Source organism: Camelus dromedarius, chromosome 6, assembly GCF_036321535.1.
Source record: "Camelus dromedarius isolate mCamDro1 chromosome 6, mCamDro1.pat, whole genome shotgun sequence".
Classification (NCBI taxonomy): domain Eukaryota; kingdom Metazoa; phylum Chordata; class Mammalia; order Artiodactyla; family Camelidae; genus Camelus; species Camelus dromedarius.
The window spans coordinates 31,682,370-31,696,570 of NC_087441.1; the positions used below are offsets into that span (position 1 = coordinate 31,682,370).

At 37.8% G+C, this 14,201-nt stretch overlaps 1 protein-coding gene across 1 annotated transcript in view; it reads right to left on the reverse strand.

Annotated features, from left to right (window-relative positions):
• The window catches only part of RSPO3 (R-spondin 3), a 74,984-nt gene that overhangs the window by 41,861 nt on the left and 18,922 nt on the right, over nucleotides 1-14,201 (reverse strand). Inside the window, exons 2-3 of the mRNA XM_010988614.3 lie at nucleotides 1,803-1,994; nucleotides 105-251 (exon numbers count right to left, since the gene is read on the reverse strand). Of these exons, the coding sequence (XP_010986916.1) occupies nucleotides 105-251; nucleotides 1,803-1,994 (339 nt within the window). The remainder of the gene's footprint in view (nucleotides 1-104; nucleotides 252-1,802; nucleotides 1,995-14,201) is intronic.

Sequence of the window (14,201 nt, forward strand, 5' to 3'; positions counted from 1 at the left end):
CTCCGGTGTCTGTGAGATGGGGCTTGGAGCATCACTCCCACGGAGACTGACATTATCATCTCAGGTGTTTCCCATCCCTCCTAAGCCTTAGCGCTCCTCCTCACCAATACTGACGCACTCCATGGTGTGGTTATTGGCTTCCAACCCTTCCGGGCAATTGTCAAGGCACTTTCCGAGGTGTAAGTAAAATCCACTTTTACACTTTGTGCAGAAATTTTTGTTGAAACAGGTATCACAGTCAGCTTTGCATTCTGAAAACGAAAAAAGAAAACAGAAACATGCTTTCATTACTTTCACTTAACGATTGTTGGTGCAGTTCTGTATGCTTACGACACAGGCACATGCAACTTTTGTGTCAAACACACATTTAGGGCTCAAAATTATTTGCCAAATTATATGATTCCTCCATCGTTGTTTAGTGGATGTACATCAGGTTTTGATTTCAAAACGATTGTACTTATTGCCTCATGAAAAAATTTTTGACAAGAATATTTATAAGACCAAGTGTCTATTTATATTAAATGACAGTGAAAATGTTTCATTAGAACTTTAATGAAATGGGCTAGGATGTTGCCTTTGTGCTGCTCTTGAGGCCTATTTGTTCATTCAACAAATATTTGATTGCCCATTCTGTGCTAAGCACTCTTCTAAGTATAGGTTGACAGCAGAGAGAGAAGGTCCATCCTTCACAAAGCTTGCATTCTAGGAGGAGAGATAACAATGGACAATAATGATGGCTCACCCTTATATGGTGATTACGATAAGTCAGACTCTGCTGCAAGTATTTTACAATATTAAGACATTTAAACCATACAATAACCCAATGCAGTAGCCCATATTATGACTTCCATTTTACAGATAAGGAAACTGATGCTCAGAAAAATTATGTAATTGGCTCAGGACACAGAGCAGCGTGGTTTTTTGAAACAGGCAGTGTGATTCCAGGGTGATAAGTACTCTGGAAAAAAAATGACAACAAAAACAAAAGGTAGGAAAAAGGGAGGAAAAATGACTGATAAGGGGAAGGGGTTGATGATTTTGGATAAGAGGTATAATGCCTCTCTGAGAAGGCGACATATGCACAGAATCTAGAATGAAAGGAGAGAGCCAGCCAAGCAAAGAGCTTCCCAAACTGCCAGGATGGTGAGCCTAGAACAGTCATTGCAAAAGCCCTGAGGTGGGAAGATCCTGCAAGAAGGCCAGTGAGGTTCGTGCAAAGTGGTCGAGGGCCAGCCGCAGGAGGCGAGTTTGGAGAGGAAGGCAGGGCTAGATGTGGTGTGTGATAGAGGAGTGACATTTTCTAATTTACATTTTGAAAGGTTACTGGGTCTGCAGTGTGGAAAGAAGACTTGCAGGGTCCAGGTGAGAAGTGATATGAGGGCGTTTTCAACATTTATTTCCAAGTGATCAGTAAGTGTTTCAGCTGCTGGACGGGAGTCCTTGGAGCAGAAGCAGCTGACGTGCTTCCTAAGTCACTGCACGCTTGCATTCCGTGATGGTGGTGGGGACTCGGGTGGCACTGGTTCCTGCAGCGCTTTTCTACAGGTTCAATAAATAATAGCCATGTTCTCGGGTTTTGTTTTTACAATGAAAAAAAAAATGCTCCTCAGAACTGGAGTGTTTTTCTTCAGTGGTAAAAATTTTCCTGCCCTAGAGATGAAGTCCAAGTCTGCTTTAACCTAATTATCAGATAAATATTATTATTTACTTAACACTGAATATCACAAATACACTAGAGGCCATTTCAAATCTGGAAAGTACCCAAGGATGAGATAAAAACACAATTTTGTGTAGGCACTTACTTGTACACTTATTTATATCTGGATATCGAGTTCCATAATATCCACTTGGACACGAAGAGAGACACACTCCGATCTGCTTCATGCCAATTCTTTCCAGAACAAAAAATAGTTTGGGCTTACATGACAAACACCCATTGTAATCTGAACACGTTGCACAGCCTCCTTGGCAGCCTTGACTGACGTTAGGATGCACTAGGGGGACAAATGTAGAAAGACAAAAACAAAGGTTAAATCACCAGTGTAGAAGTTCAGTGACATTCTCTGGGCAGGACATACATTTTCTTTCATTCGCTTTCAATTTGGTGGCAATGGGTGAATAGGCTAGGAATCCTTCCCTCGCTTTTCAGTGATCTGGAATTTCCCTTTAATACATACATACATTGGTTTTAATTCCAAAGTTCTTAAAATGTGAGCATTTGAAAAATAAGAATATATTGCCTCAAAATATTTATAGATAGTATATACCCAGCAGAAATATCCTCACTGAACTATCACCTTGGCAGATTAGAGACTGGATATTTTGTGCTTGTTCGCTGATATCAATACACATTAGTTTTGCTTTTCACTTATGTGGTGGATGATAAGCTCATGTCTCTAATTTCTTCAAGCAAAGGTGACAACATAGACTGGGGCTTAATTTGAGTAAGGACAGTATGTTCCAGGATATTTGTTTTTCAACTGTGGTCTATTAGAGAATTTTACTCTTTGATCCAATGCGAATTAATTCTGCAACCATGTAGCTATTCAGCACCTTCCCTCTCTGCTAACTCTCTCCTGAAATATTTCTTCCATCATGAGTTTAATATTTTTCAGTTTAAATGGATATGATGGTGAAAATGTGAGGTTTATCTTACTAGCAGTTTAGATCACATGTGAGTATTTGTGATACTATTTATAATAAGTTATATTCAACATTTGATCATTTAGGAGAGAGGCCTTATAGTTTCTATGCCCTCATCTTTCATTTACTTAAGTGAAGTGTATATTTGGTGAGGAAGTGACCAGTCCATACTAAGGGCTACTATTACAGATATTCCTAAGAATTTCAAGGTTTCTAAGAGTCACCAATGTGTGTGGTGAGACTACTCATTAGCATATTTGAGCAAATATAAACAAACATTTGGAAGATTCATGCTTACTTGGGAGCTTCACAACTTTAACAAACCCTTTTGACGACTACCAACTGGTCGTGGACACCTACGTGAGAGCTGACAGAGAGCTGCTGACTGAGGTGTGTTTCTCGCTTATCTGGTGTTGAGGAGGAGTTCTTCTCTTAATGTCTTCTCTATTCCATTACAATATTGATAGCTTTATTGTCCCTTCAGAAATCCAGAAAGGAATGATCCTGACCCTTATGAGCAGCAAGGTTGATGCCCAAGAGTGCAAGTGCATCCCTGTGTATTTCTGACTTCCGTCGGTGATGGAAGAGACCTTGCTATTATTAAGCCTGTCTTCACAGGGATGTTTGATTATTGCTAAGTTCTCTACTGCAAAAATGAATCCCACCAGACTCAGCTAGAAGTGGTCCCCATAATCCCAATGAGCCTTACCACAGGGGTGCACGGGTTAGCTGCAGAGAGGTCACTTGGTTGACCAGCATCCTCTGCTTAGAGGAAACCATCCCTGAATCAGCCACAGGAACCACAAGCAGCTCATTCTCATTCCAAGACGTTTTGTAAATAAGCTGAGGAAATGTGTGGGGGAAGGGAAGTCTGCTTTTCCTGTACATGCGCCTCTGTGGGGCGGGGCGGACATATAAAGTGGCACAGGAGGTTTAGACATTATAGGACCTGGGGGACTTGTCAGTGAATACTGCCTTCCAAGTAACAGGGTCATTTTTCTTGCCAGTAAGTCCAGCACCGGAGACTTGCAGAAAATGTGTACATCTTTTAAGAGGGGAAAGACTCTAAAAAAGAAAGGGGTGAAGAGCGCCCCATGTGTTCAGAATTTAACTGACCCATTTCAAAAAGCGAGAGGTGTAAAGACCTGTAAAACATTTTCATAAGAACTGTCTATGGAAAGGTAGACCTCAATTTGAAAGTAAATCACTCCAAGCTCAGGGTAGAAAGTGACTCTGAATTTAAATTAAGATGGACTGGATTGGTCCACACCAGTCTATCTTTATCTCTGAAATGCAGTTGCTCAAAGGAAACACAATTGTAGTTTTAAGCCCCTTGAAATTTTTGTTAGTTATAACTTTAAATAAGATTAGTTATGAAAAGAAACATGATTCACATGTTCAGGGCCTCAAAAACTGATACACCTTAAAATAAATTTTATTTTAAAAATTGGGGGTTGAATGTTTGTAAACGTCTCCAAGAGAGGGGTCTGGTGGGTCCCATGACTGGTAACAGTTTCCCCCCAGATTATGAGATATGCCAAAGTATGTTGCTCAAGTCCCTCTTTAAAATTTTTACTGATGAACTATAGCACAGTCAACTCGTACACTATAGTACAATCATTCTTTTTGCTTGATTTTTTTTCATATTTTGCCATTTTAGACAAAAGCTTTTAACAAAATAGGTTTTGAAAAAGTAAAGAAGACATATGGTCCTCACTGGCAAAGAAAATTCCTGTTTGCCTTTAATCAGTATTTTGAATATGGGCTGGTACAAATATGGCAAACTTTGTCTCTTCAGGAAGGTTTAAGTATTATGCTGGGTGAAGCAAGAAGAATCGAGACTATGAAGCTCAGATTCCGTGATCCTAGATGTTTTTTTCAGTTGAGTGGTGTGGTGTTCGCTTTCTTAAATGCTGTATAAGGATCATCCAAATTAGGCAGCTAGTGTTACACAACTAGATACAGATTTCCCAAACTTCATCTTAAGGCAAGAGTTTTTACTTTTTATATGGAAACCACAGAAAACTTTGTTCTGGATTGACTGTAACAGTCCTTTCAGCCTTAAAATCTTACGATTCTAAAACAGAAAATAGACTTCTACTTTGTCATGCTACTTCTTTTTTTCCACTCTAATAATTAATAACTTTATTTTCTATTTCTGAATCACTTTTTTTTTCAAACAATGTTTTTGTACTATAATTTTATATGAACAGTGGAGGTGTGGGTGGCGGGGAGGTTTCACAGAATAGCTAACATTTGAACTTAATCTTAGAAGATGTGTTGAAGTTATCAGTATGTAAGCGGCTATGGCAGAGCTAGAGGAGGGAACACAACTACCTGTACCCAGAAGGAGCCTGGCACGAGGTCCACGTGACTGATGCTTAAGTAGATGTTAATGGAGATATGAGACATCAAGAAAGCTGAAAGCACAGGGTAGATCTAAACTATGGAACACGTTGTGGGCTCTGCCAAGGAAACTGTTCTGTAGATCTGGAGGACTTCAAGCTCGTGAGTGACATGATCATATTTGTATTAGAAAGGCAATTTACCTGGCAGCATTGCAGGCACAGAAATTAGGAGAAGATGAATGCAGTGATCAAGGTAAAGAGACTGATGATGGCTTAAAATATAGCAGAGGCAGTGTCATGTGGTAAGGAAGGGATGCATCATCCAATGCTTAGGAGACAGCATCAATCAAACATGCTGACCAACAGAATGTGAATTGAACGAGTAAGAGAATTTGAGGTGTGTTCTGAGTTCTAGTCAGAGAATAGAAAGGAGAGGGATGGCTGAAGAAAAGTCTGCAGTTGGAGGGTTGGGGCAAAGTACAGAGAATAAGAAGATCTAAAAATTAAACATGGCTTGGGGTCATTGATTTTGCATACTTTATGAAATATCAAAAAATTGATGGTTAGTAGATGGAGCTTAATATGGTGATGGTTGCCAGAGATGTACATGAGAGTCCCTTAATTAGAGAAAACATCTTGAAAGGGGGAGGAGCTGAAGAATGCCAGAAGGGATAGTAGTCCAGATTAGGAAGAGAAAAAGGTGTATCATCAGCTTATTTGAGTAATACTTTGTATTTCCGTACCACTTTTGCTTTTGAAGCATGCATTTCATAGAAAGCTAAATTAACTGTAGTGACTGCTGTTAGTAAGGGTAGAAACTATCACAATTACTTATTCTGGAACCCCAAACCAAGACTCAAAGAAATGCTATAAACTACTGGACAAACAGTGAGTTTAGATCAAAAGTTAGAACCTAGATCTTTGATATCTGGTACTAATCTCTTTATGTATATGAGTAAATTTTAGATGTGCAACATGGGTAAATGTGAGTGGAAAAATGGCCAGAATTAATAAGAAATTTAAACTGGGACCTTCTGATTACAAATGTGTCAAGTACATGGTAAAATATGTATGTCTTTCCCTAAAATTGGGAAAGGGGGAAGTATGTTTCTTAACTTGTATATGAAAGTTAAGTATGAAAAGAGTATACCTTAATGCATAACTTAACCCAATTTTTAGTGTCTGAACTGTAACACTCCCTATGTGACTTCTATTTCTTCAGCTATTAAACAAGTCTTCCCACTATTTTTTTGTTTGATGATCTTGTGTAACATGCAACCATTCCTAAAGACTACTGTCATGAGAGTTACTTCAATTTTTTGATAAAACATCCAGAACACAGAGTTTTAAATGGTACTAGAGGGTCTAGTAAATACACAACCTTTGTTATTTTCAGTGTTTATGCTATACCAAACCAACTGCAGCATTGGAATCTAAGTTCTGTTTCTGTAACAACTTAAGTTTAGCTTCAAGGATTTGTCTTACCTTAATGCCTTTCTTAAAGCCCAACTGCAAATACCAACATCTATTGTAAATTACTATGCAGAAGAAATCCATTACTGCAGCTGGCAGTTACCTCTGATGGTTGGTTATTTGTGGTTAGAGAATTTCCAGAAGTACAAAATTTAGCAGACTTTAGGTTTAAAACAAGTTTGACTAAGTTCAAAGGAAGTGCTAAGCCCATGAAAGTAACATTGATTTTATAATTCAGATAATCGAAAGGTAAATACGTTAACAAATTTGATAAAATGTATTTTTAACCAATGAAACATACCGATTCTCCCTAAAGAATTCTTGTCTCCCCAAAATTCACTGTATGCTTCTCTCTGTGTAGTGGCCTTGGGAGACAGGGTAAGGAGAAGAGACCAATGGAATTCTACAAAGTTATTTTACAAATATCCTTTCTGCTATCTCCTCTCTTTTTACAAGGATGTTCACATTGACTGGAAGCCTCTTGAAGGCAGAAGCCTAATTGGTCTTGAGAATTTCTTCATAGTTTTCTTGATAATTCTCAGCTTCTACACAGGGTAGCAGCTTATTGAATAGATTCTCAATAAAGAGTTTTTGATTATTGAATGGATGAAGGCAATAAATAGAAAAGATAAGCCATTTATTTTTGTTTTTTTTTTAAATAATAAAGATGTCAAAGCAGTAAATATTTAACACAATGTATAATAACTGATTTTAAGTGAACTGTGCCTATGAACATCTGGTAAAGAAATCAGTTTCATATCACATACATTTTGAGGATGCTTAATTATGAAATAAATCATTCAAAATAAAATAATGAAAGCTTTTCTAGGCGCCATTTACTTTAGTTATCCATTCAACTAGAGAAAATGTAGGTTTTTTCCTTGCCTAAGTTAGGACAGTACATTTCTATCATATCTTGGGAGTAGATTTTTGTTATAGAATCATTTTTAAGTTAATGTAATGTTTTGGTTATAGAAGAAGATGTTTCATGTTTCCTCTGGAATGTTTGGCAATATTCGCTTTAAGAAAAATCTAATGTTAAAAATTTGAATAACTTGGCAGTCCCTTTCAAATTCTATTGAATCAACCACAGAAAATGTTAAGAGTCAATGTTTCTTATTCATTCATAAGTTAAAGCTTCCAGGGCAGCACTGACAATGACTGTATCTTTAGAACCATTTGAGCAACTTGGGAGTATTAGGTATAGAAGCAAAATATCAAAAGCTGTGTGAATAAATATAATCACTTATTGGTATACAACACTCCTTTACATTTTTTAAGCAATGTACCTGGGTGAATAGAAGTCTATCATAGTCCTCCATTATTATTTTTGACAAATAATTTGCTGAAAGAGCCATATGTTTATATATATACAAATATAGACTTCGCTGTTTCTGAAATACTGTGTAACTTCTGATGATTTTAATGCTTTCATATACCAATGTTTTAATCACTAAATGAATTAAAATTCACCTATGCTATGCATTTATTTATTTGCTTAATTTATTTTTTAATTGAAGTATAGTCAGTTACAATGTGTTAATTGATGGTGTATAGCACAATGTCTCAGTCATGAATATATATACGTATATTCATTTTCATATTCTTTTTCATTAAAGATTATTATAAGACATTGAGTATAGTTTCCTGTGCTTTACAGAAGAAATTTTTAAATCTATTTTTATATATAGTGGCTAACATTTGCAAATCTCAAACTCTCAAATTTATCCCTTCCCACCCCTTTTCTCCTGGTAACCATAAGATTGTTTACTATGTCTACAAGTCTGTTTCTGTTTTGTCAATGAGTTCATTAATGTCCTCTTTTTTTCTTTTTTTTTCAGATTCCACGTATGAGTGATATCATATGGTATTTTTCTTTCTCTTTCTGGTTTACACCACTTAGAATGATGATCTCTAGGTCCATCCACGTTGCTGCAAAAGGCATTATTTTATTGTTTTTTATGGTTCAGTAGTATTCCATTGTATAAATATACCATATCTTCTTTGTCCAGTCATCTGTCGATGGACATTTAGGTTGCTTCTATGTCTTGGCTATTGTACATACTGCTGTTATGAATTCTGGAGTCCATATATTTTTTCAAATTGGAGTTCCCGCTGGATATATGCCCAGGAGTGAGATAGCTGGATCATATGGTAAGTCTATTTTTAGTTTTTTGAGGAATCTCCATACTATTTTCCATAATGGCTGCACCCAACTACATTCTCACCAACAGTGTAGGAGGGTTCCCTTTTTGCTATAACCCTTTCTAGCACTTATCGTTCATGGGCTTTTTAATAACAGCCATTCTGTCACCTATGCTATTTAAATATACATATGTACACATGTTTGTGTGTGTGTGTGTGTATATTAGACACATGGCACCCACACATTTCTATCTGATCTTTAATCAAAATCAATAGCACAGACATTAATTGACTTGAAGTAGTTAAGATAATAGAGTCTGTTGCATTTTTTGTGCCAGTGAATCAACTTCCAAAACTTTGAAAGTTTGTGCCCAGACCAATGGGTTCACAAAATTCCTAACAGTCTCAGAGAGGAATGTATTCACCAGCTGCTGAATACTGCCCAGTTAGGGCTCCACCATTATTATGTGGGGAAACATACTGTTTTTAATGGAAACTATTTCTTTGAAAACTTGGAAAGTCTTTCTCTTTCTCTTACTGAATAATAATTTCCTGAAGGGAGTCTAATATTTATATTCTATAAATACTTTAAAATAAAACCACAGCAATAAAACAGACCTAACATTAAGTAGCAATTAGCTAGACTTTCCACTAAAATCAAGCCAGCTCAAAATATTAAGAATATGGCTAGCAAATGATGGCAGATATAGAATTCCCGAAATCTAAGATATAATGATTATTCAGAACTAGATGCCAACTTGGTGGCCAATGGCTGTGCTTTGCCTATCCACAAGCTATAGAATCAGAACTAGAAGTGAAAGATGAAAATGGGTTGTATCGTGTGTGTGTGTGTGTGTGTGTGTGTATACATATACATATACATATATATATATATATAATATATATAGTTGAGACTACTAAAGGTTTTAACAAAAATTTCTGATAACTCACTATGTGCCCAGCACTACACATGTGCAGAAAACATAAGGGTGAATAAGACATCTGGTTCCCAATCTCACGATGTTAATCAGTTAATAAGGAAGTGAATCAAAAATGAAATGGTTAAAGATTGTGATGAGTGTTGTGAAGGAAATAAACAGATAGGTAAGGCAGAGAATATCTCTGGGGAGCTACTTGAAATATGGTGGTCAGGAAAGGCCCCTTTCAGAGGTTTATCCTTTAGCTGAGACCTGGAGAATGAGGAGGACTCAGCCACACTCTCCTGAGGGAGAGGACTCCAGGTGGAGCAGCAGCTGGTGCAAAGATTTCAAGGCTGTAGGAAGGTACTGGGCATGAGGAACATCACATGGGGGGACGAATAAAGCTGCAGCACTGTGAGTGGTAAGAGATGAGGTTAGAGAAGCAGGTTAGAGCTATATCCTACAGACCTTTGTGGCCAAAGCAAATAGCTGGGACTATCTACCAAGTGCCTTTAGACTCTGCACTGCTAAGCAGATATTGAAAGAAGGAGAGGAAAGAACACATTTTGCCTGATTTAGTTATTCACTTTGATTTTTGCTAGTTTTATGAGTGATGGAAAACAACCAGCATCTTGTATTCCATGAAAACATGTTTTCTTCTTGGGAGTGGGGGTAGGTAATTAGGTATTAGTAATTTCTTGGTTTTTTTTAGAGGAGGTACTGGGGATTGAACCCAGGACCTTGTACATGTGCTCTATCACTTGAGCTATACCCCACAAAAACATGTTTTCTTAATAAATTTTATATTAGAGGATAATGTTCTAACTAGCCACAACTTGGGAATTTATATTCAGATTCTAATCCTTGATGATACTGTGCATTGATCTACATGTATTTTGCTCTTGGGAACATATTGTTCCTCCTTTGTTCCTCCCATCTTCCTCTAGCAGTAATTTTAATTGCTTTGGGATTTTAACTTTTCATGATCTTTTACAGGACTGTGGGTGTTGGGAGCCATTGGTGGTGGTGAGAAGAAACAGGAAAGTTATGAAATCTATAAGACGTTATAAGAACAAATAAAAAAGAATAAAAGTAAAACATTTGGCAAACTTACTGTTTTTCTAAATTCTTGCCATTAGTGACACATTGATACGGTCTAAATAATGTAGAGCAACAACCCTGTAGTTTTCATTTCTAATATAATCTTCCTTTTAAAATCTCAATATTATGCTCTTTTTTTTTTCCCATTAAATGAGTTAACAACCTAAGGGCTAAATTCCAAGGTTGATTCTTCAAAAGTAGTGAAAACTGTATTAATTTTCCTGTGAGCTACCAGATAGCTATAGTTGATACTACTGTTGAGACTGCAACAAAAAACATTTGTAGAAGCAAAAATCATGTTTCTTTTTTCTGTCTACAAGTAGAAAATCTCATAAAGTTGATGCACTCTGCTACGGGTGTAAAATGCAAGGTACTGAATCAGCATCTCCAGTAGTTGCTAAGGGAGGGAGAGCTTCCCCTTCTCCAAGTGGCCATGTTCCCAAGTGGAGGTGAATAGAGGACAAGAGGGCGTGGATGGGGTAACAGAGACCCGGATCCTGTAGAGAGCCAGGACCTGTTGATGAGTTAGTGGGTGGTAATAACAGCGTTTTTCATGAGACAGATCCAACAGTGTTCATCCAACAGTGGGAATCATTATGTGCTCTGGGCTGGCTGGAAGAACCATTCCTTTTTTTTTTTTTTTTAGGAGAGAATTAATTAGAAATCAACATAAACAGAAAATGTGATAGTTTCATGGTAATGAATCTGCAATGGGTGTGATTCCATAACTACGAAGTTTGCATTCTTGAATGAAACAAACTTCAGTTTGTGCTTAAAACAAACTCCACTTTGTTATTATGAGTAAACTTGGATCTTCTTGCCACATAGCAAACTAAAGCAGCATATCTGATGGCTGAAGTCTTAGCATAAGCAAACAGCAGGCAAGGGATTTGTGGTATTTTAACAGGCACAAGAAGATGTGCAAATAGTGGGTATTCTATTAAATAACCTCAGTGTTATGTGTCACATCTAAAATCCTGAGCAGGAAAAAAATAAGTAGATTTTTCTCCTAGATTCACAAAATTGCTGACAGAACAGAAGGTCCTGACATGCACCTTTGTGAGTGTGATGCATTTTTGTACTTAGATGCATGGCTCACTGCATCACCACCTCGTTCAGAAATGGGCCTTACATACTTGCTAGAGGAGCACAGGAACCGGGCGGTGGAGAACTGGCTTTGGACCCGTCCAGAGTTCTGACATGTACTAGCTGAATAACCAGGAGGTACCTCTTCATCCAGCTGTTCGTTTAAACAATTATGTTTTCTAACCAACCAGGCACTGTGCTGCTTGGTGGGCATCCAAAGATGAATAAAACCAATTATCTGTGTCAACGATTCACAGTCTGATTATTTATTTAGACAATAGTTGCTTAACCTCTTTGAGCCTATGCTTCCTCATTCATAACATGGGAACATCCACTCGATGACACTGGGGGGACTGAGTGAGATCATACGTAGGTACCTAGCACTCTGAAGTCACTCGTTACATGTCAGCGAGTGTAAGACATTCTGTTTTACCCAAGAAGCGTTAACCAGATCCTTATACTATTTCCACTCTTATTCAAGGCAGCTGGAAGCTTTAGTCAATAATCGCTCATTAAAAACCTCCAAGCAAGGAGACAGAAGAAATTCGGAGAACCAAGGATTTACTAACAGACCCAGGGAGGGGCTACTTTTTAAGGAACCACAGAGACAGCTTGTAAAGGAGTATCAATGGTGGCCTCACACCACATTCTGAGCAGGAAGTCCTCTGGGACTCTAGCAACCCACTGAAGACAAGAACCTGCTTAAACAGATCAAAAGAGGCAAGGCATGCCATAGAGATGGTACCAGAATGGCACAGACAGCCTGCAGGTCCATGCCAGTGGCTGGAAATCTCTACTGTATGTGGAAATGACCTGGAGTGTTTGTCAGGTATGCAGATGCTCAGGTTTCACTCCAAAAAATTTTGATCCAGAAATAAAGAGGTGAGCCTAGGCAGATGCGTTTATAAGAAGCACCCCAGGTGAATGTGATGCAGGTCATACAAACATCACACATTCAATATCACGTCACTGCCATCTTCACAACCAAGTATTTGTTCAGTGATTAGTGGAGATACTCTACTAGGGACTGAGAGACAAAACATGGTCCCTGACTCAAGAAGTCTACAATACAGTTAGTAAAATAGTCTTTTTAGTGTCCAAGGGCTATACATACCTAGTTTAGAAATTTAGTGCTACCGAAATTAAAAGGTAGGAGCAATGACCAATGGCTGAGTTATCTGAAGACTACTGAGAGCAATTAAGAATAGTTATGGGACATGAGGGAAAATAACTTAGACAAATGGAAAGAGAGGGAATGTTACGAACAAGCATGTTTATGTAGGAATACAGAAAGAATATTTGGGAGGATGGTGAATATAAAACTGTGGAATTTTAAGGGATCTTAGAGCTCTTCCTTTGCTCTTAAATTTCAGATGAGAACACTCACGTCCTCACAGTTAACTAGCTTCCAGCTGATAGAATCATAAACCTTTGGAACTTTAGAGGGATTTAGTTCAAACAGCTTCCCCAGAACACTTAATCATGTCTAGAAAAATAAATCTTAAGATATCCGGGGGCAGCCAATATAATTATTTTACAGCATCTCCTCATATTGAACATCTTAAAACATCTCCCCATAGTGAATGTAAATCTGTCTTTCAGAAAGTTCTATTACCACAGAGCACTGCCAATCTGTGTTCTGTTTTCCTTACAGCAGTTTGTCAAACAATGCTTGATGCTTCAGATAGAAAGATGAATGAGATCTAGGAGCTCCAACTATGGTAAGAGACCATAAACAAGGTCAAGCCAGCATGGTAAACACTGTGTACCAGGCCAGGCAGAAAGGGAACGACTAACCACCTGAAAGCACCTACTTGGGAGACCTGACATTTGAACTGGATTTTGAGAAATAAGAAGAAACGCGGTAGGAGTTTGCATTTAATCTTACATGTAATTTGGAGGAACTGTTTATGGACAAATCAGTGACATGATCTAATTTGGTTTTAAGCAAATCTTTTCTGATGGTGAAAGAAAGAACCACTGAGGAGGAGACACTGAACATTGAGAGTTAGTAGGACATTGTGCTTTACAGCTAGCTTTGCTGTTAGGTGAATTAGAAGCACATTAACGGGATGCAAGAAGAGAACCTGGATTTTAAAGTTGTTTTCAAAGAAGCCTGGGCAGGATTGACAGAATTTGACAATCAATTTTCAGTGGGCAAATGAAGCAGTAATAAATGTTGATTTGGGGGGGTTTCTACCTTGGGTGACCAGACGTAAGATGATACAGTTAACTGAGATAAGGGGAGTCAGACATCCGAGTAGAAGGACAGGTGACTGAGGGAGGGAGAAAAGCAGGTAAAATGACTGCTTTATTTTGAGGTCCTGAAGCTTGGACTTGTCTTCTTCCCCTTTGTATCCTGAACACATAGGCACATTAACAGGTTCATCATAAACCATAAAGAATAAATAAACACCTTCATTTTATTTTAAAAAAAAAAAAAACCCCAAAACCAAAAGCTGAGGTAATGGAGTTTTGGTAACTT